Source organism: Osmerus mordax, chromosome 3 (assembly GCF_038355195.1).
Source record: "Osmerus mordax isolate fOsmMor3 chromosome 3, fOsmMor3.pri, whole genome shotgun sequence".
Lineage (NCBI taxonomy): Eukaryota > Metazoa > Chordata > Actinopteri > Osmeriformes > Osmeridae > Osmerus > Osmerus mordax.
The window spans coordinates 9,235,322-9,263,310 of record NC_090052.1 but is presented as its reverse complement, the minus strand read 5'-3'; the positions used below and the strand labels follow the sequence as shown (position 1 = coordinate 9,263,310).

Below are 27,989 nucleotides of genomic sequence, written 5' to 3'. Positions count from 1 at the left end.
ACATGTATGATGCTGCTAGTAGTAGAAAAGAGTCAATATAAGTTCTTTGGTAGTAGGACACCACGGCACGATACAATACTCGCTGTGCAACAGCACATCAATCCATGCGTCGTTGCTAACGTGGTGATGTAGCTAGCACTGAGTACCCTTCGTCGACTAAAGGCACTTTTTTGCCACAAAAACATTGTAACCTCCTAAACCGTGCAACGGAACGTAAATAAAAATACAAGCAACGCAATCGAGACCAAGACAAACATTTTGACACAGGCGTCGTCTATGTAGTCCAAATATTGACTGATCCTTAGGGGGGCAAAAATAAACAATAAATAAATAATATATATGTGAGAGAACAAAGGTTGTGCCCTTGCCGAAGGCAAAGCACACCCAACTAGAGAGGGTACAATTTCTGAGGAAATTGTAGGGTGTGCTTGCTTGCGTCGGTTGCACAGGGGTCCGTTTTTTAATGACATTTTTACAACTGATATTTCTGTATAATTTATATAAAAAGGCATACTTATTATTTATAAAGATAACATAGATTTAAAAGCATCTTTTTTTTGCTGCTCAATTACAACTCAAAATACGAGTGAAGTGTAGAATGAAATAGATGTCTTTTCATTTCCCCTGCAAGAGGCAGCCTCATAGCTGAATCAAAACGAATACATTTGGCAGAACGGTGTAAAAATTGACCTAATCTCTATGACTTAAACGTCCTTTTAAGTTTTTCCCTTCTCGTGATATTTTCAGGCATTTAGCCTACTCATATTGCATTCATTCATTAATAAAGAACCCCCTTTGAAGATTATTTTACGACGTTACCGGCAGTAGAAGATGGAATCGTGATTCAAACAGTACCATCTGCTAACTGAAAATATGTCCCCCAAAACGTAAATAAGCTTGACATTTATTTAGTGGAAAATCGCTCATTCATAAAAAGCTCAGTGGTAGCGATCATTGTCAGTAACAACGCAAAATGCGATATAGCCCTGTGTGGAGAAGCTGCCCCGGTAAATTGTACTACTACGGTACAGTACTAGACTACTGCTGTGTTCGTCTTGGTAGCGATTGCGTTGGTTGAATTGGATTTAACGTTCCGTTGTACGGTTTAAGCTGAAATTAATTATTTTCATGAACAGATTGACAACGTTTAGGCTGTGGCAATGAAGTTCAGGTTAGTAGTTAGATAGACTTTTGATTTAAGTAAGGGGAGTACCGAACATGTTCTGTCGCCGTTTGACTTCCTAAACAGCTGTTTAGTGTAGATGTTTTTGTACAGTAGTGTGTCTCGCGTAAGCTACAGCATTGCAGTGAGCTACACTGGTTTGAAACCACAGGTAATGGTAATTTCACCAACAAATCGTTTTCTAATGTCAGAATAAATCCTACAACGAAAATGTATATGTGAGGAATGTTTATTTTAACGATTGAAAACAGATAACGCTACATCATAGACCACTGTAGTATGTGTTGCCCGGGCAACACAGGCTAATGTCATGATGCTAATACTTCAGTGAAATAGTAGACTACTGTTTCCGAAAGTAGATGTACTTCCTTAATAATATCAGCTTATATTGTACATTACACATCACAATTGTGTGTCATATCACAAAGTAAAATAAGTAAATAGTTATCACCCTGGCCTCTTTTCTTGTGGCGTTTCTGCAGCTGCCTTGCAGTAAAGCTATAGTTAGCCTAGCTATCCCCCAAGTTAACAGATGCTAAACGAATGTTCTGGCAAAGGTAGTCACGCGTGTTTTCGTGACGTTAGTGATGCAGTGACGTTAGTAACGTCAGTGACTGTGGCTAGCAAATTAGCCACCGTTAGCTTCACTTTTCGCCACAAAAACTTAACTTAAGCTTAAACCATGCAACGGAACGTAAATTCCAATAGAAGCAACTCAATCGCTACCAAGACGAAACTTTTGACACCTACGTTGTCTATGTAGGCCAAGTATTGACTGAGTTTTAGGGGGGCAAAAAAATAAATAATAATAATAATAATATATATGTGAGAGAACAAAGGTTGTGCTCTCGCCGAAGGCTTGAGCACACCCAATAATAAATATATATGTGAGAGAACAAAGGTTGTGCCCTTGCCGAAGGTAAAGCACACCCAATTACTAATAATAAGTCTCGTGTCCTGTCTTGAGTCCTGTTGTTACCGAATTCCGATATAATACAAAATGCTGGATGTGATTCTTATAATAGGCATATTCATTTTTCAACCCAGTGTGTTATCATTAGCGAAGTAGGCCTAAGCCAACTTACGTTTTTTCAGGTGGTATCATATTCGAAGTTGAACTATGAAAAATAAACCATTGTCGGCAGAGTTTGCATTCAAAGTTTTTCGAGTCACCCGACTTTGTAAATTTACTTTAATGAAATGCTGCCATACCACAGATTTCTTTGCCATTTGGACTAATAACACCGACAAAGTAGGCTATGGCAGAGTTTGTAGTTCGGCAGCCAATTCTGCTTGTGCCGTGTGCAAAAAAAACAAAACAAAAATATAGCTGCAAGCAGCGATGCGGGTTCCTCCGCAAAATGGCAAAATATTATTAACATGTACACTGTAGAAAAACAAGACTTGGACAACAAGAGAGCAAAACTACTTCATGTTTGGCCAACAACAACAGGCTGAACGGGGATTTGAACTCATGAGCATAAGGTTACAAGTCAGTCTCTCTAGCCTCTCTGCTACACACCAACTGCTGAGATTTTAGGATTAGTAAGGGCTGAGTATTAACTTTGTATAGGATATTGAAACTCTTCTTGAGTTGATCTCTTTCCAGACTCTCAGTCAATGCACAACTAACAATAGTCATGTGGGCAACTGGGCTTGGGCAGAGCTCATATTCAGCTCCTTGCGAGAATAGCCTGTGACAGTACAGCAGCCGACTCTCTGGTCCCATTAAACTACACAACATGCACAATCAGGGTGACCAACAACATTATATTAACTAACAAACAATAACATTACAAACATCTATCTGAATGAACACAACAACTGAAATCCCTCACACGGCTGTTGTAACCAAACTATTTTCCACAAGTCTTTGCGTTTTTTGACATGCCGCACTGCATGCTGGGAACCCAAGGGTGCTGACGCTGATTATCTAGCTGTGCTCCGACTGCGTGATATGAGTATTAGTTTTTGGTCAGCTTCGGACAAAGGTTAAGAAACAGTTGATATTTAAAGGTGAAATTGCATGAAATTGCGCATGGTATTTCAGAATGATGTCTGCCTGTTTAATTAAACAAGTAATCAGGTGGGAGTCAGGTGGCTGAACGGTTAGGGAATCAGGCTAGTAATCAGAAGGTTGCCAGATCGATTCCAGGCTGTGACAAAATGATGTTGTGTCCTTGGGCAAGGCACTTCACCCTACTTGCCTCTGGGGGAATGTCCCTGTACTTACTGTAAGTCGCTCTGGATAAGAGCGTCTGCTAAATGACTAAATGTAAATGTAAATGTAATCAAAATGATGACAGGCCAATAGACTGTGCCTGGATTCGAACCTGTGACCTTGCACTTTGTAGGACACCGTTTCAACCCATTGAGCTACCCTCAAGAACGACAATACATGGTCAGTTACTGTACAAAAAAAAGGAAGCCGTTTCTCCTGTAGCATGGATTGTTCGATTCGGCCAAAGTTTAAACATCTGTAATTCAATAATCTTTTGACATATCAAGGTGAAATTGCGCATGGTTCTTCAGAACGATGTCATCCTGTTTAACTAAACAGATATTCAAATTTAAGACAGGCTCAAATTTAAGACAGGCTCAAACATCATCCTGTGGCTGGATTCAAACCTACGACCTTCTACTTTGGAGGTCACCGTCCCAGCCCATTGAGCTATTCTCAGTGTTGAATATTGTCATGTTCAGTTACTGTCTGAAAAAGTAAGCCGTTTCTCCTGTGGTAAGCATTGTTAGATTCAGCCAAGGTTGAAACAGCTCTAATTCAATCATATTTTGACATACCAAGGTGAAATTGTTTATGGTACTTCAGAGTGATGTCATCTTGAACCCTATTAGGTTTGAAAAACCATCATTCAAAATGACATTTGATTTAGTGACACAAACATATTGAGGCAATGTGGACATTTACATAAGTACACCCCTTTCAGCCACTTTGTATTTGATTCAACTGTCTTACATAACGTTATTAGATACATCCATGATACATATCTGTTCAAAATGTCAAGTCAATTGGAGCTTTGGTTCAAGAGAAGAGGAATTTTGAAGGTTTTCCCAAATTATCACTGTACAGGAAAATCCATCATGGCGGACCTTATGGGTCCTTGAGGCTTTTTTGTTCCCCATGGGAAATGAGGCACGTACACCAAGTTTCAGAAGAATTGGAGCAATGGGGTGGAAATGCCATCATTTTGAAAATCGGACTTTAGGGTGCGCCCCCTACAGTCGAAGGTGTCCCATATTTGGTGTGGGGGTACCCACTCGGATGTAGTATCAATGTGCCAAATTAGAAAATTTTGATTTAGAGATATTGAGGCACAAGGAGAAGAAAAATAATAAGAATACCAACAATAACAATAGGTTCCCTCCTACCGGAGGAACCCTAACAAAGCGCAGATTAACGAAAGGGAAAACAGTAACACCTTTTCTTTTAAATGCTATATATTTTTTGAGTTGCTTTACTTGTCTTAAATAATAATATACAATTTATGTATAAAATTTCTTTAATTCAGCAATGGTGACACAAGCGGGAATCAGATCTCACACTGCCATACGGGCAGCTCGACTAAAAAAATCTTAGTCGACCAAGAGCATATCGACCAGAAAGTCGACTGAGTGGGGACAGCCCTACTGCGCACTCACTTTTAACAAATATATAAGTCTGTGCAACACAGTCCTAGCAAAAAACAGGAACATCTGCCTGTCTCACAGGCACTTTTGCAGTCGCAGTGTATCACATGCAAAACACTGTCAGGGGCCGAATTTCTGGTCATCCAGGTGACGTGCAAGGTCCCATCCTCTATTTGCCAACCATATCCATCCATGTTGACAAAAAGCAGCTACCTTATTGGTGTAGAACGATCACGTGTCGAACCGTGCCACCAAAATCCTATTACGCTCTGAAGAAACTAGTTCTGCATAAAACAGACACATCGACAATGGACTGGAATTTTTGCGCCAAACCTTTTTTTGGTAGCTAAGCACGACTCGGTCTTTTTTTATGAGCTAAAGATTGTGTAGATGCCAGACTGTGGAACGGGATGAAACGATAATAGGGTTCACCTTATGGCCTATTTCACTGGCTCTGAAATGAGCTTGTTATCATTGTAGCTAAGAAGATGCTGAAAATGCTAATACCCAACATGCTAGGTATCTGTGGAGCCTTCAAAATAAAAGTCCCGGGAGTAATACAGATAGACACAAGCTGTGTTTCTTGTGCGTCAATCCTGGGAATCAGATAAAGCACTCCAATGTGTTCATGCTTCAGTTTTTGTGTTTCAGCAATACTAATGGGGGATTTAGCTATTATATATGATAGTTCTAAGTACCACCTTTCATTAGAGATAACAATTAAGAAAAATAATACCTTTTATCGTAAGTATTTGACCTTGGTTACAAAGGGTCATTTTGGAGTCTCCAAAAGGCCCTTTTAGAAAACGCGTGGATGTAGACTTCTGGATAAGTTAAGAGCGTCTTTTACAGTTTTAGATTCATTTAGCGTCTGCTAAATGTAAAAGTAAGAATTTAGGATAAAAAAATTATAAATATAGCTGCTGTGACAAGATTTGACAGATTGAAGGAGGAGGATTCAATGGCGGAAAATCTATATCACTGGAAATTGAAGTCAAAGGATGTGTTGAACTCGTCTTGATCCAGGGAATCCAACGGTACCTAATTTTTGAAAATCGGTCATACGGTTCAAAAGTTACGTGTGTAAACACAAGTCCAACTTTGACACATTGGTGGCGCTAGAGTGCTCGAATGGGAGACATGAAACTTGGTGAAAGTAAAGAGGGGACTGTCCTCGAGTGTGCCAAATCTCACAACTTTTTACCATACGGTTCTAGGGGCAGCCATAGACTCCAATGGGAGAAGAAGTGTAATAATAAATATAGCTGCAAGCAGCAATGAGGTGGCCAAGCAGTCTAATGACCCATAAAACAGGTTAGACATCCTCAGAAGAGGGTTACGAGTACACGCAACAAGTTTGGTGTGAATCCGTCAAAGATTTTCTGAGATACGACCCAACTTCCTTTTTGCTGGCTTAACGGCACATTTTGATTGGCCGTACCGGGCAAACGGTTTTGAAAATCCCAATAAACGAAAAATTATGGCTTTTGTGAGGCTTGGTCTGAAGATGATCTCTACCAAATTTGGTGAAGATTGGAAAACATTTGTAGGAGGAGTAAAGAAAAAAAAAATTCAGTCATTCAAAATGGCTGTACCGGACAAACGGTTTTGAAAATCAAATAGAAAAGTAATACCTGACTGAGGGTTGCTCTGACGATGATGGTTGCCAATTCTGGGGAAGATTGGAAAAAAATTGTAGGAGGAGAAGGCTTTCAAAGGTTTTTGATAAAACCGGAAATGGCGGAAAATCAATAACCGGAAATTCACGTCATAGGGTGTGTTGAACTCGACTTGATCCAGGGAATCCAATGGTACCTCATTTTTTAAAATCAGTCATACGGTTCAAAAGTTGCGTGTGTAAACACAAGTCCAACTTTGAAACATTGGTGGCGCTGGAATGGTCTAATGGGATACATGAAACTTGGTGTAGGTATAGAATGAACTGTCCGTAATTTGTGCCAAATTTCACAAAAAGTTATCGAAGGGTTCTAGGGGCTGCCATTGACTCCCATGGAACTAGAATAATAATAACTTGAGAGGGTACCATTTCTGGGGAAATTGTAGGGTGTGCTTGCTTGCGTCGGTTGCACAGGGGTCTGTTTTTGAATGACATTTTTACAACTGATATTTCTGTATTTTATATAAAAATGCATACTTATTTATAAAGATTACATAGATTTAAAAGCATTTTTTTTTTCTGCTATTAACTATTTTCATGAACAGATTGACCAAGTTTAGGCTGTGCCAATGAAGTTCAGGTTAGTAGTCAGAGTTTCATCTATTGAAAGACTTTTGATTTAAGTAAGGGGAGTGCCGAACATGTTCTGTCACCGTTTGACTTCCTAAACAGCTCTATAGATGTTTTTGTAGTGTGTCTCGTGTAGGCTGCAGTGAGCAACACTGGTTTGAAACCACAGGTAATGATAATTTCACCAACAAATCGTTTACTTGTAATGTAATGTCATAATAAATCCTACAACGAAAATGTATTTGTGAAGAATGTTTATTTTAACGATTGAAAACATCATAGTCCACTGTAGTATGTGTTGCCTGGGCAACAGAGGCTAATGTCATGTTAATGCTTCAGTGAAATAGTAGACTACCGTTTCCGAAAGTAGGAAAGTTTTATTAGGATTCCTCCGTAATAAAACTAACAATAACAATAGGTTTCCTCCTTATGGAGGAAATCCTAATAAAACTAACAATAACAATAGGTTTCCTCCTTATGGAAGAATCCTAACTAGAGAGGGTACAATTTCTGGGGAAATTGTAGGGTGTGCTTGCTTGCGTCGGTTGCACAGGGGGGTCCGTTGCTGAATGTCTTGTGAACATTTAAAAGGTTGAATGGTGTCTCTAGCTGAAAGTATGCTGAAATAGTTAAGTTTGAAAGAGGAGGAAGCTTTTTTAATGATTTGAAAGGATTTACCATTACTTTTAAAGGGAGAATCATTTGCACAAAAACCTTAATGTATTAAAAAGTATAAAAGTGAGAAATTAAAAAAGTCATAGCACACATCTCCTGAAAGAGCTGAACGTTTTGATACAAAAATTGTAGGAATCGGTGAAAGTATGCAGGACTAGTTAATGGACAAAAAAACAGCGGAAGAACTAAGAAGTTGAACTAGAAAATGCATTTCCAGCTGAAAATGCGTTGAAATGCTAAAATCTGAATTTTTCTTTTTAAATGGCTGAAAATACAGAAATTAGAAAATATCCGCAAGCTGACAGCTGAAATTTATTTAAAAAATGTGTGATTCACACAAGAGTGTGGAAGCTAAACTGCATCATCTAACAAAGCTAAGAGCTTAAATAGCCTACAATGCGGGAGAAGCTGAAAGCTGAACTGTTAAACAGAAGAAGAAGTAGGCTAGCTAGTCATAACAAGAATATTATAGTTTTAACAGCTGAAATTATAGTTGGGGTAGTAATAGCTGTAGCCTATCATTGAGTGCGTTTACTCAGCTTTCTTAGTAGGATTCAATGTGTTGATTGAATGAAACATACAGCAGTAGGGCCAATACAGGAAGACACGGCAACACTTTGTTGCAGAAGGATGATGGTGCAAGTTATCCGTGGAGCATACAACGATTAATAAAAATAATCATGTAGACGCGTTTATTGAGTAATCGCATAACTAATTACACATGTAAACGGAGTAATCGTATTATTGGCATAAACCGACAATTGCTAGTAATCAGGTTTCTCATGGTTAGTAAGTAAACGCACTCAGTGGCGTAGTAGAATAAAACAGTTCCATTAGCAATGGTGGTAAAAGAGATATTAGCAGCACCTGCAGTCACTTCTTGTAAATTGTATTAGGTTTAAATACTATCAAACTCTGTCTTGTGACTCCACTAATCAGCTAATACCAATCGCCTGTGTGAGAGACTGAGTAAGTAAGTAAGTAAGACTTTATTTATATAGCACTTTTCATACAAGAATTGCAGCTCAAAGTGCTTTTGAGTGGTGCATGTCTGTCGTTGCCACGGTGATGGTGCAGCTATGATTGCTAACGCACTGAGGGCAGAGAATAACAGAAATGTAGCTAAAATCCACACCTCAAACAAGTTAAGCTAGACGCAAAACTATACGTCCAATCCAAAAAAGAGACCCAAGACTCTGCCGAAACCAGAGATGTCCTTTATATGTCTGTGCGGTCAGAAATACGACTCTACCGGCAGTTTCAAAATCTTGTTCTTTTTGCTTTCTCTGACGATTTTGTCACCAGATTTGCATTGGTCTCTATGGGGCGAGAGTTGGACTTTGTCTCGCTTTCGTGGGGCTCTGAACAAATGTGTACGTCTGTTGGATTCAACAGACAACTGTCTGCGACCAGCACAAAATTAGCTATCTATTGATCCAAAAACGAAGCATGAAGAGCGAAAATTGTGGCAATGCTGGCAAACTAGAAATATTCTTTAAACAACATCCGAGGCTCAGGCCTCCACTCTAAGCGTTTCAGTCTGCACTCTAGGCTTTCACATACACACCCATGTAAATCTCAGAAACGGTTTGAAAAAGTCATGAAACAATCAGTAATATTGAAAAAAAGTTGAATAGATATCAAAAAGCTGAATTATAAAAATACATCAACAACATTTTAACGTTTAAATGGTGGCTCTAGCTGAAAGATTGCGGAAGACGAAGGTTTTGGAAGTTGAATAAGTTTAAAGAAGTTTGAGAGGATTTGAAAGAAAACTCCATTGGAAAACCATGTAAAAAATATTATGAATATTGATTTATATTAATTCAAGCATAAGAGGTACAAAGCTGAAAAGTCATAGCAGGAATGGCATGAAACTGCTGAATTTTTTGATAGCTGAACGGTTTTAATAGCTGAAGATCTGAAGGCGCTGAAACGTGCCACGGAAGAAATAGAATAAGAACAATATGAAGAAGTTGAATAAAGATTCAAAGAACAATACTTGGAATGCTGAAGCAGCAGTCCGACAACTAGAAAGTGCATTTCCTCCAGAAAATGCGTTGAAATGCTGAAAGATGAATTATTTGTTTTTAAATTGCTGAAAATAGGCTACAGAATTAGAAAATACCCGCAAGCTGAAAGCTGAAATGAATTAAAAAAATGTGTGAGTCACACAAAAGAGGCAGTGTGGAAGCTAAACTGCATCATCTAACAAAGCTAAGTGCTTAAATACAATGCGGGAGAATAAGTTTGAACGTTGTGAAGCAATCGAAGAAATAGTAGAATTTCAAGAGGCAGTGTGGAAGCTGAACTGCATCATCTAACAAAACTAATAGGCCGTAAGGTGAACCCTGTTATCGTTTCAACCCGCTCCACAGTCTGGCATCTACACAATCTTTAACTCATAAAAAAGAACGAGTCCTGCTAAGCTACCCAAAAAAAGTTTGTCGCTGAAATTCCAGTACATTGTCGATGCGTCTGTTTTATGCAGAACTAGTTTCTTCAGAGCGTAATAGGATTTTGGTGGCACGGTTCGACACGTGATCCTTCTACACCAATAAGGTAGCTTGCTTTTTGTCAACATGGATGGATATGGTTGTCAAATAGAGGATGGGACCTTGCACGTTACAGTGTTTCCTCTGTTTATTTTGCCGTGGCGGCCCGCCACGACTACATTTCTGCCGCCATGGTATCAGAAATAGGGCTGCACAAAGTTTTAGGACGTCTATGTGATTGTTAGAGTGCATGTTGGAGAATAGCATGGATACGCGCTTCACACCAGTTGAGATTGTGCGTCTTTGAGAAGTCGTATAGCTAACTTGTCAGTTAATTTAAGCCTGTTATTGTATTAGTCTATATTCTTGCTAATTTAAATTAAGTTAACTGGTGATCTTCGTTGTTTGTATTATTCCCCTGCTAGCTAAATTGCACGTCTGTTGATTCGATAGCGATTGCTGCCTTTGCATTATCGGTGCATTACTATGCAGAAGTAGTTTTAATTAATAAATAGTGGGTTTATTGTTATTATTTGCTACAGAATGCTTAGCCTATCAAGCTCAAATGAAGCAGACAGTGTACATGCTTTCGAGTACCTTAATGGATAGGCTAGGCTACTGACCAACGTCAATTATTAATACGTCAATTAATAATTGGCAGCATTTATGCCATTTAGAACATACTTTATGAGTGGAAGGTCTCTAAGTAGCCTAACCTTATTGCTTTAGGGGAAATAGTATGAAAATATGTGCAATATTACATTAGTTATTAAACTAGGCTATTACATTAACCTGGGGGGGGACAGACAGACTTATGTTGTTGTTGTAACATTCATTCATTCATTCTTCCACAAATGAAAACACTGATCAACCATAAAAACAATCGTAATTAAAAATATGAAATATGATATATAAAACTGTACAAAACAGAATAAGGAACTATAAAAGGCATTTCCTGCAGAAAATGCGTTGGAATGCTGAAATCTGAAATTATTATTTTTAAATGTCTGAAAATACAGAAATGAGAAAATACCCGCAAGCTGAAAGCTGAAATTTATTAAAAAAATGTGTGATTCACACAAAAGAGGGCGTGTGGAAGCTGAACTGCATCATCTAACAAAGCTAAGAGCTTAAATAGCCTACAATGCGGGAGCAGCTGAAAGCTGAACTGTTAAACAGAAGAAGTAGGCTAGCTAGTCATAACAAGAATATTATAGTTTTAACAGCTGAAATTATAGTTGGGGTAGTAATAGCTGTAGCCTATCATTGAGTGCGTTTACTCGGCTTTCTTAGTAGGATTCAATGTGTTGATTGAATGAAACATACAGTAGTAGGGCCGATACAGGATGACACGGCAACACTTTGTTGCAGAAGGATGATGGTGCAAGTTTTGTCCGTGGAGCATACAAGGATTAATAAAAAGAATCATGTAGACGCGTTTATTGAGTAATCGCCATGACATGGCATGTCAATTCTGGTGTCCAAACCATATTCATGATATAAAACATTTACATCATTCTGGGTAACTGTCCCGGCTTAAAATCTGAACAGAAAAATATAACAAAAATGTCAAATATATGAATAAAAGTATTTCAAATATACTTGGGCATAATAGTACTGATGTTTTCAATGATACCTAAACATATAGTGATAATACTAAGCTTATAAACAATTTTATGACAGAAAGACTTCTGTCTCCAAACTGTGATTTCTTAAATGTCAGTCCTGGATAACAGACATCGATGACCATTTTGGACCATAATGCAATCTGAAATGTCATGTGTCATGTTTTCCATAGGTTAAGTTAGTGCCTGATTATAAAGAAAAAAATTTAGCTTTGTCATTCCTGGATAACAGCTTGTCTTTCTTGGATAACAAAAAACCTCTGTTAACCAGGACATGTCATTCGTTATCTAGAATGACATGTATAACAATCTAGTTTTTTATTATTATTTGTAAACTTTTATGCATAGTTATATTAACATAATCTACATATTTGTATGTTTTCACCCCATATTCTTTCCTTAATCTTGATTTCATATGATTCCATGGGTCACATGGGTCATCATCATTTATTTGAATGTTGTAATGTTATTAGTCAAACATGAATAATTTAATCATTTATTAATGTAGCAACATTTGATTAAAGCCTTAGTATAGATTCTGACATTTTAAGGTCAATTCTGTCCTTCCAGATGCCTCTGTCTAATAAAGAGAGGCAGAGACGGTTCAGAGCCAGGAAAAATGCAGATGCAGAAGCTAGAGCTGAGTATCTTGAGAAAAAGAGAGCAAGGTATTATAGTCATAAACAAGTGAAGTGATTGTATGTAACAAGAAAACTTGAAATATTCTTAAAAATAGGTTCACACTAATTAGTTTACTAGTTTAATGTTTCAGACTATACCCGTGGCCATTGTTTATGAAGCCATATCGTTTTACAGATTTACTGTCATATTTTGAAAATAAGATTGTAGTGAAATTGATTACAATCTAATACTTTTATTATTATTACTGTTTGTAGCTACTACAAATCAAGGCCAGTCCCCAAAACACCTGTACGGCTGATGAGCCTTTCAGCTGCAAAGAGGAAAAGGGAGCAGTGGAGGGTAAACCAGAGGAATCGGAGGGAGAGATTAAAGCAAGTCAATGAACTAATGAACGACACTCCAGTCTCAATGAATGGAGAACCCCAACCAGACCACCGGATGACCCTCAGCCACACTCACCCAGAGAGCCAGATGTACCTCAGCTACAACCACCCAGAGAGCCACAAGAGGATGTCCAGCCACTTGCTTCGTCTACCCCAGAATGAAATGATGGCAACATCGCAATAAAAAGCCCAAACAACAATAAACTAAAGAATGAAAGTCAAACTTAAAAGGCAACTTGCTCTGTCCCCAAAAAAATCGGAGAAACTAAGAAAACGTCAGCAAAGGGTTAACAAAACAAGTGCTACATGCGTCAGTGAGAAACACAAGCCACGTGGAGCCAAGAAACTCTCTGCAGTAAAGAAGGCAGAGGTTACTCGCTTCCTGTGTAGGGATGTAAATAGTAGACTTTTACCAGGAAAAATAGACACAGTAACAAAAAAACAAGAGAAAGTTCAAAGAAGAGTCTTACAAAAAAACATGAAAGAACTACATTTACACTACAATAAGGAAACACAAAAGGAACTGACACTGTCATATAGACAGTTTGTGCGCTTGCGCCCATTCTACATCACGGAACCTAAAACAAGTGATCGCAACACTTGCGCCTGCATTGACCACGAAAACGTCCAGATGCTTGTGGAGAAACTATTTCAAAGTGGCTTTGTAAAAGTGGCAAGTGTTTCACAGTTGTTGGCATCTATTGTGTGTGATCCTCTTAGAAAAGATTGTATGTATTGTGTTTGCGTTAAGTGCTGTTACAAAGATGTGGAAATAGCTCCTCAAGAACAGAACACCACCACCCCATGGCTACAGTGGGAAAGGGTCAAGACCACCTCTGGTGAGAAGGAATTCACAAACTTTGTGAAAAAAGCTGAATGTGGAACATGGCAGGACCTACAAAGAATACTGAATGAAAAACGTGATCTGCTTGCCAAACATCACTACAACTGGATACACCAGGTTGAGCAGTGCAGACAAGTGAAAGAAACAATCAGTGACACAGAGGTCGTGGTCCACATGGATTTCTCGGAAAACTATGCTTGCAAGCTCCACACCGAGATTCAAGCTTTCCATTTTGGTGGAAGTCGTAAACAGGCCACAATTCACACCAGTGTGGTCTACACATCCGATGGGAGCCAATCATATGCCACAATCTCGGACAGCCTTCGCCATGATAAAAGAGCAGTGTGGGCACACATTGAGCCAATTTTAAAGAAGTTGAAGGAGCAGAAGCCCACTCTTACATCCATCCACTTCATGAGTGATGGGCCTGTTACACAATATAGAAATAAGCGCAACTTCTATCTCCTGACAACGCTGCCATTTATTTGGGGGTTCAAGGAGGTGACCTGGAATTTCTCTGAGAGAGCCGATGGTAAAGGTGCACCTGATGGGGTGGGTGGTGCTGTAAAGCGCATGGCTGATCAGAGGGTGAAAATGGGAGCAGATATTCAGACACCAAAAGAGCTCTATAATACTTTACAGACCTCAGCCTCTTCTATCAAGTACTTTTGGGTGTCAGAAGTGGACATCCTGAAACATGATGAAGCTGTACCAGAGAAGCTACCTGTTGTGAAGGGCACAATGAAAATTCACCAGATTGTGTCTCTTACCCCTGGACAGTTTAGTCACAGAGAGCTGTCCTGCTTCTGCAGCCGAGGGAAGGGTAACATTTGTGACTGCTTCAGTCCCAATGAAGTGGACATGAATGTGTGTGAATTACCCACCAGTGCTCCAGCAACAACACCACATCATACTATGACAACAGATCTTGTTGGAAGGTTTGTCATAGTTAAATATGATGCACAGCCATTTGTCGGCCAAGTCCTAAATCTGGTTGGTGATGAACTTGAAGCGAGCTGCATGTGACAGACAATGGGCAGAAATGCCTTTGTGTGGCCAACAACCCCAGATGTAATATTTTATTACGTGTCTGACATGCAAGCCATCCTATCGGAGCCTGAGCCATTAACAAACCGCTCATCACAACTATGTATCCCTGACTGGGAAACATTCCAAAACATGTGGTAGTCACATGCCCACACTCATGATATTGTCACAAACATGTCTTTTTAAGTTCATTTGTAAATGTTCAAAAGTTCCTATCTTCTCTTCATAAACTGATTTAAACTCGTCTGATTAAATGTTGGCAACTCAAATGGTTAGATGAGGTTATAAATGTAAATGTCACTAAAACAGTATGTTACTCTTTAAATGTATTCTCTATGTAAAATATATGAAATATGTTAATTCCTAAGTGTTTTATAAAAATGTTATGTAATGTTAAGTGAAATTAATCAATTAACATTTTTATTAAAACATTTTAAAATCATTACAAACTTGTCAATTTCTCTTATTTAGTTTCAAGTTTGAGTGTTGGTAAGAAAAATTGTTTTTAAATGGTAATCCTGAAAATGTTTGCAAAATGTCCTTCCGTCTAACAGTATATCATTCCGGCTAACAATGACACAGCCAAGTAATTTAACCCATATTTTTGTGTTAAATTACACAAATCTGTTATTTGTTGAGTTAAGGATACATCAATAGTCTTGTTTTCTTTACTGGAAAACTTTTTTATTTTAATTCCCCCCAAAATTACAATTTGATTTTGAATTATGAGTTAGCGCCAGCCAGAAATGAGCCCATGTCTATATGAAATTCCAAATTGATTATATTAGTTGGGAGTAAAATGTCGTTTTCTAAGCACTAATTGTTTGTTGAGCTCCAATTATAAATATTAGTACATTTGTATATTCCAACAAAAAGGTTTATTACATTCTTAAAATTAAAACATGCAATTGCATTATATACGCAACACTGTAAACAGTTTTGAAAGTCCTTAAATTTGATATTGTCAGTTTTTTTTTTCTCCAATTTTAAAATCCTTATCCGTCATTCACCCATAAACCGACAATTGCTAGTAATCGGGTTTCTCATGGTCTGCACTGAGTGGTGCGTGTCTGTCGTTGCCACGGTGATGGTGTAGCTATGATTGCTAACGCGCTGAGGGCAGAGAATAACAGAAATGTAGCTACAATCCACACCTCAAACAAGTTAACCTAGACGCAAAACTGTACGTCCAATCCCAAAAATAAGGATATTTTCCGAGACCCAAGACTCTGCCGAAACCAGAGATATTCTTTATATGTCTGTGCAGTCAGAAATACGACTCTACCTGCAGTTTCAAAAACGTGTTCCTTCTGCTTTCCTGGTGCATGTTTGTTAGGTTGCCAGAGCTATGGAGCAGCTGTGATCGCTAACGAGCTGGGCAGAGAGAAAAACGAACATTTACCTAGCATCCACACCTCAAACAAGTTGACCTAGACGCAAAACTATACGTCCAATGCAAAAAATAAGGATATTTTCCGAGACCCAAGACTCTGCCGAAACCAGAGATGTCCTTTATATTTCTGTGCGGTCAGAAATACGACTCTACCGGCAGTTTCAAAATCTTGTTATTTTTGCTTTCTCTGACGATTTTGTCACCAGATTTGCATTGGTCTCTATGGGGCGAGAGTTGGACTTTGGGAGTCAGATGGCTGAGCGGTGAGGGAGTCGGGCTAGTAATCCGAAGGTTGCCAGTTCGATTCCCGGTCATGCCAACTGACGTTGTGTCCTTGGGCAAGGCACTTCACCCTACTTGCCTCGGGGGAATGTCCCTGTACTTACTGTAAGTCGCTCTGGATAAGAGCTTCTGCTAAATGACTAAATGTAAATGTCTCGCTATCGTGGGGCTCTGAACAAATGTGTTCGCAGCTTCGCTGCTTGGCCTCTAATAATAATACTAACAAATACAATAGGTGCCTCGCCGCTTCACGGCTTGGCCACCAATAATACCAACAATTGCAATAGGGTTCCTCCTGACGGAGGAATCCTAATAATAAAAAAAACTACCCCTGCAGTTGGTTGCCTCGATACACAACAAACTATGTCAAACCGATTACATAAAGATGTGTTTTAGGGCTAAAAATACGATAATTAATAGACCTGTATATACTTGTGTTTAACTTTACTTGAGCTTACCTTTGATGAAGTGTTCGCTGCAAATATGTGTATATTTGGACGGCTGCCATTGTTTGCCCTCCCCGGAGACAGAGGTAACGTTATGTTTAATGGCACAAATCCACAATCGCCTCAGAATCAGAATCAGGTTTATTCGCCATGTATGTTATACAAACACAGAATTTACTGTGGCAGGGAGGTGCAAAACACTAAACATATACAGATCTTAAATTAAGTAAAACTACAAAAGTTTAACTATTTCTAAGAACTAAACAATCTAAGAATACAACAATTTAAATATAAAATATATATAAAAATAAGAATAGAATGAGCAGTGTGAATGGTCAACATAGTGCAATCGGATACTGAGATAAAGTGGCTTATGCATACTGAATTGCAATTAGATGGACTTATAGTTAAATAAGTGAATGAATGTCAATGGGAGTCCTTGGCCTTGTTGAAGAGGCCAGTAGCAGATGGAAAGAAACTGTTCTTATGGCGTGAGGTTTTGGTCCTGATGGACCGCAGCCTTCTGCCAGAGGGGAGTAGCTGGAACAGGGAGTGACCAGGGTGGGAGGGGTCGGCCACGATCTTCCTCGCACGCCTCAGGGTCCTCGAGGTGTGCAGGTCCTCGAGGGTAGGCAGATTGCAGCCGATCACCTTCTCAGCAGTGCGGATGATACGCTGCAGTCTGCTCTTGTCCTTGGCAGTGGCAGCAGCGTACCAGATGGTGATGGAAGAGGTGAGGATGGACTCAATGATGGCTGTGTAGAAGTGCACCATCATTGTCTTTGGCAGGTTGAATTTCTTCAGCTGCCGTAGGAAGTATATCCTCTGTTGTGCTTTTTTGGTGAGGGAGCTGATGTTCAGTTCCCACTTGAGGTCCTGGGAGAGGATGGTGCCCAGGAAGCGGAAGGACTCCACAGTGTTGACTGGGGAGTCGCACAGGGTGATGGGGGTGAGTGGGGCTGTATTTTTCCTGAAGTCCACAACCATCTCCACTGTCTTAAGAGCATTGAGCTCTAAGTTGTTCTGGCTACACCAGGTCACCAGGTTGTCAGCTTCCCACCTATAGTCAGACTCATCCCCGTCAGAGATGAGCCCAATGAGGGTAGTGTCGTCCGCAAACTTCAGAAGTTTGACAGACGGATGACTGGAGGTGCAGCTGTTGGTGTACAGGGAGAAGAGCAGAGGGGAAAGGACGCAGCCCTGAGGAGATCCGGTGCTGATGGACCGGGAGTCAGAGACTTGTGTTCCCAGCTTAACGCACTGCTTCCTGTCAGACAGGAAGTCTGTGATCCATCTGCAGGTGGAGTCAGGCACGTTCAGCTGGGAGAGCTTGTCCTGAAGCAGGGCAGGGATGATGGTGTTGAAGGCAGAGCTGAAGTCCACAAACAGGATCCTGGCATATGATGCTGGGAGTCCAGGTGCTGTAGGGTGAAGTGGAGGGCCATGTTAACGGCGTCATCCACAGATCTGTTGGCTCTGTAGGCAAACTGCAGTGGGTCCAGGAAAGGGTCTGTGATGGCTTTGAGGTGTGCCAGCACAAGGCGCTCAAAAGACTTCATTACCACAGAGGTCAGGGCGACGGGTCTGTAGTCATTGAGTCCTGTTGGCCTTGGCTTTTTGGGCACAGGGATGATGGTGGAGGACTTGAGACAGGCCGGCACATGGCATGTCTCCAGGGAGGTGTTAAAGATGTAGGTGAACACCGGGGACAGCTGGTCAGCGCAGTGCTTGAGGGTGGCAGGAGAGACACAGTCCGGCCCAGATGCTTTGCGGGGGTTCTGGCTCTTGAAAAGTCTGTTAACTTCACCCTCCTGAATGGAGAGAGTTGTCACTGTAGAGGGGGTGAGGGAGGAGGCCTCGTGGGTGGGAAGGGGTAGTTCAGGACAGTCCAATTGTCTTTCAAATCTACAGTAGAACTCATTCAGGTCGTTGGCCAGGCGGGAGTTGTTAGTGGAGTGGGGGGCTCTGGGCTTGTAGATGGTAATCTGCCTGAGCCCTCTCCAGACAGAAGCAGAGTCGTTAGCAAAGAACTGACGCTTCAGTCTCTCTGAGTACAGTCGTTTAGCCTCTCTCACCGCCTTGCTAAACCTGTTCTTCGACTTGAATCTGTCTCTATCCCCACTCCGAAATGCTTCCTCCTTCTCTGACCTCAACCTTCTGAGCTCTGCTGAGAACCAGGGCTTGTCGTTGTTGAAGTTCACCCTGGTGCGTGTTGGAATACAGCAGTCCTCACAGAAGCTGATGTATGATGTCACAGCCTCTGTGTTCATCCAGACTATTGGTAGCAGTCGTGAACATATCCCAGTCAGTACAGTCCAAGCACGCCCGCAGATCCTCCATAGCCTCACTGGTCCACTGTTTTGATGTCCTCACAACAGGTTTACAGAGCTTTAATTTCTGCCTGTATGCAGGAATCAGATGGACCATGGCATGGTCAGAGTGACCCAGTGCTGCACGAGGGACGGCGTGGTAGGCTCTACTGACTGTAGTGTAGCAGTGATCCAGTGTTCTCTTCTCTGGTTGGGCATTTGATGAATTGTCTGTATTTAGGGAGTTCGTGGCTGAGATTACCTATGTTAAAGTCGCCGAGTACGATAACAAGGGAATCCGGGTTTGCTCGCTCCACACTCAGAATCTGGTCGGCGAGCATGCGTTGGGCCTCTAACCTGTGGACCCGGTGCCATGTAAACTCCGACCAAAATGAGTGACGCAAATTCTCGTGGCGAGCAAAAAGGTTTACAGTTTATAAAAAATGATTCCAGATCCGGAGAACAATGTTGCAGAATCACTGTCACATCTACACACCAGCCACTGTTGATGTAGAAACAAATACCACCGCCTTTGGTTTTGCCGGAGAGTGCAGTGTCCCGGTCAGCTCTCACGAGTTGAAAGCCTGCCAGATGTAATGCAGTGTCCGGGATCAAATCGCACAGCCATGTCTCCGTCAAGCACAAAACCGAAGATTAAAGAAAGTCCCTGTTTTTCACCATCAGTAACTGAAGTTCGTCCATTTTATTGCACAGTGAACGTACGTTGGAGAGGAAAAAACTTGGAAGCACTGTTCGGATTCCACGTCTGCGAAGCCGAACTAGCGCTCCCGCTCGCTTTCCCCTTCTTCGGCGTTTCACTGCATGAGCAAAGCCTAGCGCGGCACTGGCTATAATTCCCACTAAATCTGCCGCTGGAAGCAGAAAAGTGGGAAGCAAATCCACAGGAGTTGTAGTCCTGATGTTTAGAAGTCAGGGCTCTAGAGTGCGACCAATTTGGTCGCACTATGCGACCAAAATCTGTACGGGTGCGACTAAATTTTTTCCTAGGTCGCACCGGTGCACCTAACCTCCTCGCATCCGCTGTCTCTCCACAAACGAAGCGTTTGTTATCCTAAGACGGAACTGACACTCATGGTTGGATCATATCGTGGTCTAAACCAATCAGAGACAGAGATGGGGTGGGTCTTTGCCTCTGATAAATAAATGTGTTGAGCGGTAGTAAATATGTAGTCCTGAAAGACTACAGTGATCAGGCGATTTACATATGTGCGCTTGCGCAACCTCACCGACAGGAGAGTTAGCTGTTGGTTAGCACTCGAAAATGAACTTTTAACAAGACATGGACTTCTAAGTATCTGTTTACTGAGGTCAAAGTGAAAGCTGTGAAGAAAAAAAACTAACGCGGACATAATAAGAACTTGACTGATTCAGTGGGCGCGGGCTGATGGTTTGCTAGTTGAACTGCAGACCCTGATCATTACCTGTCAGCTGTCCTTCGCATTCAGACAGATTTCGATGCACTTGTTCAAGCCCACTGGATTTCTCTCACAGAACAAAATGAACTGTAAAAACGCTTTTTGCATAAAGTTGATCAAACTTTTCAGTGTTTGTGAAGATTAACTGGTTACAAATAAAATGAAACACTGTTGTTGCTGTTTATACTGTTTATTACTTCTATAATCTTTCCTATTTGACCTACACCAAAATCTAAAATATTTATATAAATATTTACAGAATATCCTTATTCTTCTGATAACCAGTAGCAGCTAATCAAAATATATACTTTACTGCTTTTTACAATGGGAGAAAATGAATAGTGAGCAAATTGATGAGGCCCTCCAACACATTTCAGGTTTCTCATGTGGCCCCTTGTAAAAATGAATTGCGGACCCCTGAGTTACGAAGCTGGGCCATGGAGCTAACCCATGGAGCTAGGATTTTGATGCTAGGGAGAGTGTGGCAAGATGATTTAGCCAAGGCCATAGGGCAAGAAGACCAAATTACAGGTGTTGGCCATCTGAAGGGCATGGGACAGCAAGGTGGGACCCGCTATAAGACTTTGAGCCATGAAATGTTAGGTCTCAGTTCAGGGAAGCACTTTTAAACTGTAGCACTTTCTATTTTTAAATGTTTTATTTTGCTTAAAATGTTTTAGTTTGGTAGCTCAGTGAAGCACTTAAAATATATTTTTTTATATATATACACAGTATGATTGTGCTTCAAATAAAAAATATATTTACCTACACCTTATTCTTGTTTAAGATCATTTATATAATATATATGAATGTATATGGAGCGTGATAAAAAGGTGACCTTGAAATTGTGGCGATGCAAGGAAAGATTTGGGTGCACCTAAATTTTGTGCTGGTGCACCTAAATAAAAAAAGTTAGGCGCACCAGTGCAACCAAGGCAACAAGTTAGTCTGGAGCCCTGGAAGTACTTCTCTTGTTAGAGAACCCCGGAAATCTTGGCAGAACACTGAATTAACAGACAAAACAGAGCGCACCTAGCAACCGAGGCAGCCATTATCGGCGCCATCTTGGATCAAACTCCTCTCTGGGTTTTCTTTATCGGACAGCTAAATGACTAAATGTAAATGTATTCCCACATCATAAAGTGTGGAATATTGTGATACCCTATTATCCAATTAGTTGGGTGTTCCCTGTGTATGCTTGCAGGCCCTTTGTGTAGTTTCCTAATAGTGAATGGAATTCACTGAATTAATGGAAATTGTCAAATTTAGCATCCCAAATACCACATAGTATTCCAAGACCCCTGTTGTTAGTGAGACTACATACACACCAGAAAATTAAATTGTAAGATAATTCATGCGTGTATAGTAACACAGCCCAGGCTCGTCTCCTGTTCGATTAGTGCATCCGATAGCACAACAACTATATGGCATTTTGGCAACACAAAAGCAACAGACTCAAAGTAAATGTATGACTTGCTTCCTGGTTGGTGGTCAGCAGAAGTCTTTTTTGCCCTCCAAGGGCCCCTTGGAACATGACATCAAGTGAAAACTAAGTATAGGGGCTTGCAGGCAGAGAGGAGAGCTCCACCCATGATATCTCTCTGCCCTGAAAGTGGTCATGGGTTGGGAGCTGTGAATCTCTTTCTCTGTGACTCTTGTAACACCATTACTGCCTGACTGTCACTATCTATGTTTACATTCTTGTGCCCTATAAAATATTGTCCTCCAGCCTTCCTTTGAAGGAGGACCTGATTGAAACCTAAGCCTGGTTTTGTAATTTATTGTCACAGGTCTGGTTCTCTCCCAATCTGCAGATTGATAATACTTATAAAAATCCAGAACTCTAACTTAGTCACTCCGTTAATGAAGAGACGGACAAAACACTTTCTTAATCACTTACCCACACCTAGGGATGAGTATTGATAAGATTTTAAAAAATTCAGATTCCTTATCAATTCCTGCTTATCGATTCGATTCTTTATCGAGTTATCGATTCTCCCCTCTACAGCCAACTAGGTCTGTGCGTCACACACACACACACACACACACACTGGTTATTGTACCCATGTGAGGACCTTGACTCAGACCCCACGAAGTGAGGGCCACCCTATCTGGAGGAGAAGGGAGCCTGCAAAAATATATTTTAGCACTAGGTGGCTCTCACGAGGCCAGAAGTCACCTCAAAATCACGATACACTCGTAAGAAAAAATATGTGTACAGACCCGCGGGTGTGAGGACCACTGGTTACTACTCTGTTACTAGGTAGACTTTAGATCACATGACTTTTCTTTTGTCCACCACCGGATCGCCATTTTTGGTATATGCCGCTCATATACTGACTATGGCTTTCACTTTAGTTGTCGACAAACCAATTTGCACGAGTTTAAATTAAACAATTTAATGTAAAAGCAGATTGTGGTGTATGGGTTTTAATGGACTTATTTTGATTATGTATTGTAACTACCGAACTATTACAGATGCGTTAGCAATTTTCGCATTTAGGTCACGTACGCACACAAGCACAAAGATTATTTCAACAACGCCGAATGCAAATCTATTTAACTACCTATGTAATTAAGCAGTTTAATACCGTAAAGTCACTCACAAAATAACTATTACCTGCTAAAAAATATATTGACTTACCAATACGGCTGACACATGTTGGCAAACTTCTTTAAGATCTTGCAGTCTTTTAGAGCGGTAACCGCTTTAAAAAAAAGATATACAGTATTCATAACTCCTGACGTCAGTTGACACGAGTTAGCTAGCACAAGGAAACTGTTTAATTATTTAGCTTACAGCAATCCTGGCCACGACCAATCAATGAAGTATGAATGAAATCCATAGACTATAAGAATGTTGGCCATATTAGTAAATTAGCAGAGGGGTTGATAACGCAAAAGCATTCATTATAATCTGAATCAGAAACCGGTTCATTTCCAAGTTGCCTACGTTTTCACGTACAATAAATTATATATGGTGCTGTTGGTGCAGACAAACAGTAGTTATATAAAGATAAAAATTGTTAGTGGATAAATGAGTGGTTCTCAACTGCCTTTTTGTGTGTATGTTGGTGTGTTTCCCAATTACCATTTGCAGTTAATATGAAATGAAACCGATGTCCATTAGTCAAGAGAAATGTTAGATAGAAAAGAGGATACAGTAAATACAGTAGATAAGGAGTTTGGTGTAATACAATATCCTTAAAACGCCTGTCTTCATTCAATTAATATGTCACAGATATTAGGTGACTGAGGGAGCAATCAGACAGGCAGTTAGGTAGTCAGACATTCAGCTAATCAAGAGTCCAGAGCAGTCAGGTGGTCATATCTGACCTGGGAGGTGAGGGGACAGCAAGCCTTGTATAGCTAGTACAATGACGGTCAGGCTTCCGCACTTGATAGAATAATAAGAAATCTGTCATGTCCTCGAGGTGTGTAGGTCCTCGAGGGTGGGCAGATTGCAGCCAATCACCTTCTCAGCAGTGCAGATGATACGCTGCAGTCTGCTCTTGTCCTTGGCAGTGGCAGCAGCGTACCAGATGGTGATGGAGGAGGTGAAGATGGACTCAATGATGGCTGTGTAGAAGCGCACCATCATTGGCCGGGAACGCTCCTAAGAAGCTCTTAGCGTTAAGAGCTTCTTAACGAATCTGGGAAACCCGGCCATTGTCTTTGGCAGGTTGAATTTCTTCAGCTGCCGCAGGAATGACAAGAGCAGACTGCAGCGTACCAACCGAGCTGCTGAGAAGGTGATCGGCTGCAATGTGCCTACCCTCGAGGACCTACACACCTGGTGATAAATCTTGCCTAGGTTGCCAAATGTGCTAGGACCGGCACTGCCTGTGTGGTTCTATGCTGGCCTGTGTGGCTGACTGTCCTGGCCTGTGTGGTTCTGTCCTGTCCTGTGTGGTTCTGTTCTGGCCTGTGTGGCTGACTGTCCTGGCCTGTGTGGCTGACTGTTCTGGCCTGTGTGGTTCTGTTCTGGCCTGTGTGGTTCTGTTCTGGCCTGTGTGGTTCTGTTCTGGCCTGTGTGGTTCTGCTCTGGCCTGGTGGTTCTGCTCTGGCCTGTGTGGCTGACTGTCCTGGCCTGTGTGGTTCTGTTCTGGCCTGTGTGGTTCTGTTCTGGCCTGTGTGGTTCTGTTCTGGCCTGGTGGTTCTGCTCTGGCCTGTGTGGCTGACTGTACTGCCCTGCGTGGTTCTGTTCTGGCCTGTATGGTTCTGTTCTGGCCTGTGTGGCTGACTGTACTGACCTGCGTGGTTCTGTTCTGGCCTGTATGGTTCTGTTCTGGCCTGTGTGGCTGACTGTACTACCCTACATGGTTTTGTTCTGGCCTGTGTGGCTGACTGCTGGTGTGGACCTCCATCAAAACAACAATGGATCACTATCTGCTACTCCCAAACCGGGCACACAGGTTTGACCAGGAGAGCACAGGATCACAAGTAACTGACTATTACAATCTTAGTATGTTGCATGGGCTGATTCACTTAACTATAAAGTAATTAAAACAAAATAATAATATATCTTAAAGTGACCAAGACGCGTTTTCCATCAACAATCCTTAAAACAGTTTTCCTCCCTAAATTGCCCTCTCTGATTTGAGTCCTCTGACTTACACACACCACTGACCACCTGTCATAAACATCACTTGAACCAGCTATGCAACTCAGAACCTAGTGGGGGAGGGGTGAGTGAGTTGTGCTGTGCTGGAAGCCAAATCAAATGTATCAAACTGCCACTTACCAACCTCTCCTAAGGCCACACAATATGCAGCCTTAGATCTCCCAACTTTTATGACTGGCACAAATATTTATCTGGTTATGTTAGGAGACTATTCAAAGTGGTTAATTAATCTATACCAAATACATTGCACGCAATTACATCATTGCATAGACTATGCAATGCAAAGTTTGGCTGAATATCAGATAAAAAGTTTTGTCATAAGTCTGGAAAATCTCACAAACAAGCTAAAAGTAGTTATATATATATTTTTAATCCTAAATAGAATTTATTTACATATGTAAAAAAAATCAAAGTAAGCTTGATTAGTCTCTGTCAAAATTTCAGATCGCATTCAGTGAGTGCAGAGCAGTGGGGGAGGGGTATCTGGATAAGCGCGTCTGCTAATTGACTAAATGTATCGTTTTCAAACTGCCACTTCACAACCACTCTCCAAAATCAACACAATATGCAGCCTTATGTCTCCCAACTTTTATGACTGGCACACAACTGTTTCTGTTTATGTTAGGAGACTATTGAAAGTGGGCAATTAATTAATCCATACCAAATAGATTTCATGCAAGTACATCATTTCATAGACTATGCAATGCAACGTTTGGCTGAATATAAGATTAAAAAAAAAAATCATCATAAGTCTGGAAAATCTCATGAACAAGCTAAAAGTATTATTATTATTTTTTTAAATCCTATATAGATTTTTTTTTTACATATGTAAAATAAATCTGAGTAAGCTTGATAAGTCTGTCAAGATTTCAGATCGCATTCAGTGAGTGCAGAGCAGTGGGGGAGGGGTATCTGGATAAGAGCGTCTGCTAATTGACTAAATGTATCGTTTTTAAACTGCCACTTCACAACCACATCTTGGCATCTCGTTTTTTTGTCCAGGATTTTTTTTTTCCAAAATGTCAAGCCAAATCGCCATTGATTTTTATAAACTTTATGTTTGGCCTAGATTGTATTAACATTGAACTAGCAGCCCTTTTACTTTTTTTGCCCAAGCTCAAATATAATATGTGAGACATTTAGTAACTGATTTAAACGTTAATCCAGGTCTATGTATTGCATTTGGGTTTCCCAAATGAAGCAAAAGCAGGTGGCCACATCCTTCCTCTCTCTTGGTCATGTGGTAAGAATTCGAGCCAATCAGAAAAATGGCCCAGATTCAGAAACCAATCAAAAAAGGTCTGCAACTCAATGGGAAAATCCGAATGCAACACCAAGCCTGGCCTACAGGGGTGCACTAGAGCATAGAGCCAAAACACAGTTTTTGACAGACTACCACATAGGTGAGGACTTTTGGTGAAATTTGCAGAGATGGATGCCTATGGTCATAGGGTGTCAGTGTAAGAGTGTGAAGTGATTTGCTTGTGAGGACCAGCAAAAATGTCCTCACAAAGAAAAATGTCCTCACTTTAAAGGTCTGATGTCAGGTTGTGGTCCTCACAAGTATAGTATTACTTGCACGCACGCACGCACACACACACACACACACTTTAGAACGCTTCTGCCTAGATGCCATGTTTGCTGCAGTCTGAATAAACTATAATAGTAATAGTAAAACTATATAGTTTGCGCATGCGCAACGGCACAGAGAATCGTTTACAGAATCGTTAAAGAATTTGGCTGACGATTCCAAGGAATCGATTTACTGGGAACCGGTTCTCGATACCCATCCCTACCCACACCAGGGTTTGAACTCGGGGTAGTCCAGACTCATGTACACAACAATCATCTTTCATTAACACCACTTTAGTCAGCTATGCCACAGAAAAGCTAGCTTCACTGGCATGGGTGGAGGGTATCTATACTGAGGAGAAAGTTACAGAGTAACTCGGTTACACTTGGATCTACTGACCTCGTTGATGTACTGCTTCACCTGCCAGGGGATGAAGGGGTAGTGGATGACTGCTAGGACCACAGCTGAATTGTGGCCCGGGATCCATTGCCCCACCAGCAGCCCACTGTCTGCCCGGTTACAGCACTGAGGGAAGAATATTTTCAGCACCATGGCAACAGGTCAGTGTAGTCAGCTAAAGACCAATACTCCCTGAGGGACTGGACTCTCCTCGAGGGAATGGCTTGGAGGTCAGATTTCTGCAGTGGGATAGAGAATGGAGATGTTTTTTGGTAAATGGTACAGATTTGTGTAAAACAAGTGTGAATCAGACACTATTTCTTGCATAAGAGAGGTTGTTGGACAGAAAAATGAAATGGTGGTTACTTTTAAATGCATTTTAGTCCAGGAAAGTTTTTCGTTTACATTTGTATCGACTACTACAGTACACTGCCCTCTTTTGTCCTTCAAATATTGAGCCTTGTACAAGTTTCTAAGGCAACCAAGCCTGAGGCATAACTGTCATTGATTAGACTGGGGGTTACCACAATGTGCACGCTAGCGACATTACCAACTTTAACACGTATTAAAAATAGCCTTGTCGTAGACTAATCTGTTATTTAGATGTAATATCAAAAGCACATACGAACAGTTAGAGCTAGAGCAAGCTAATTTGCCGATAGTTTACTCTGAGGTCCACCGCAGATACTAGTCTGGCAAATACGCAGAACACGCTGAATTAAATGATCATTCGATTAAAA

The 27,989-nt window shown here is 40.9% G+C and overlaps 1 protein-coding gene across 5 annotated transcripts in view; it reads right to left on the bottom strand.

Annotated features, from left to right (window-relative positions):
* The window catches only part of pigq (phosphatidylinositol glycan anchor biosynthesis, class Q), a 61,224-nt gene that overhangs the window by 32,751 nt on the left and 484 nt on the right, over positions 1–27,989 (bottom strand). For all 5 annotated transcript variants that reach the window (XR_010876383.1, XM_067232413.1, XM_067232412.1 and 2 more), the window contains exon 2: positions 27,250–27,488. Coding sequence is in view for 4 of the 5 variants with exons in the window: in XM_067232413.1 (XP_067088514.1) it covers positions 27,250–27,402 (153 nt within the window). In the remaining variant the exon portion in view is untranslated. The remainder of the gene's footprint in view (positions 1–27,249; positions 27,489–27,989) is intronic.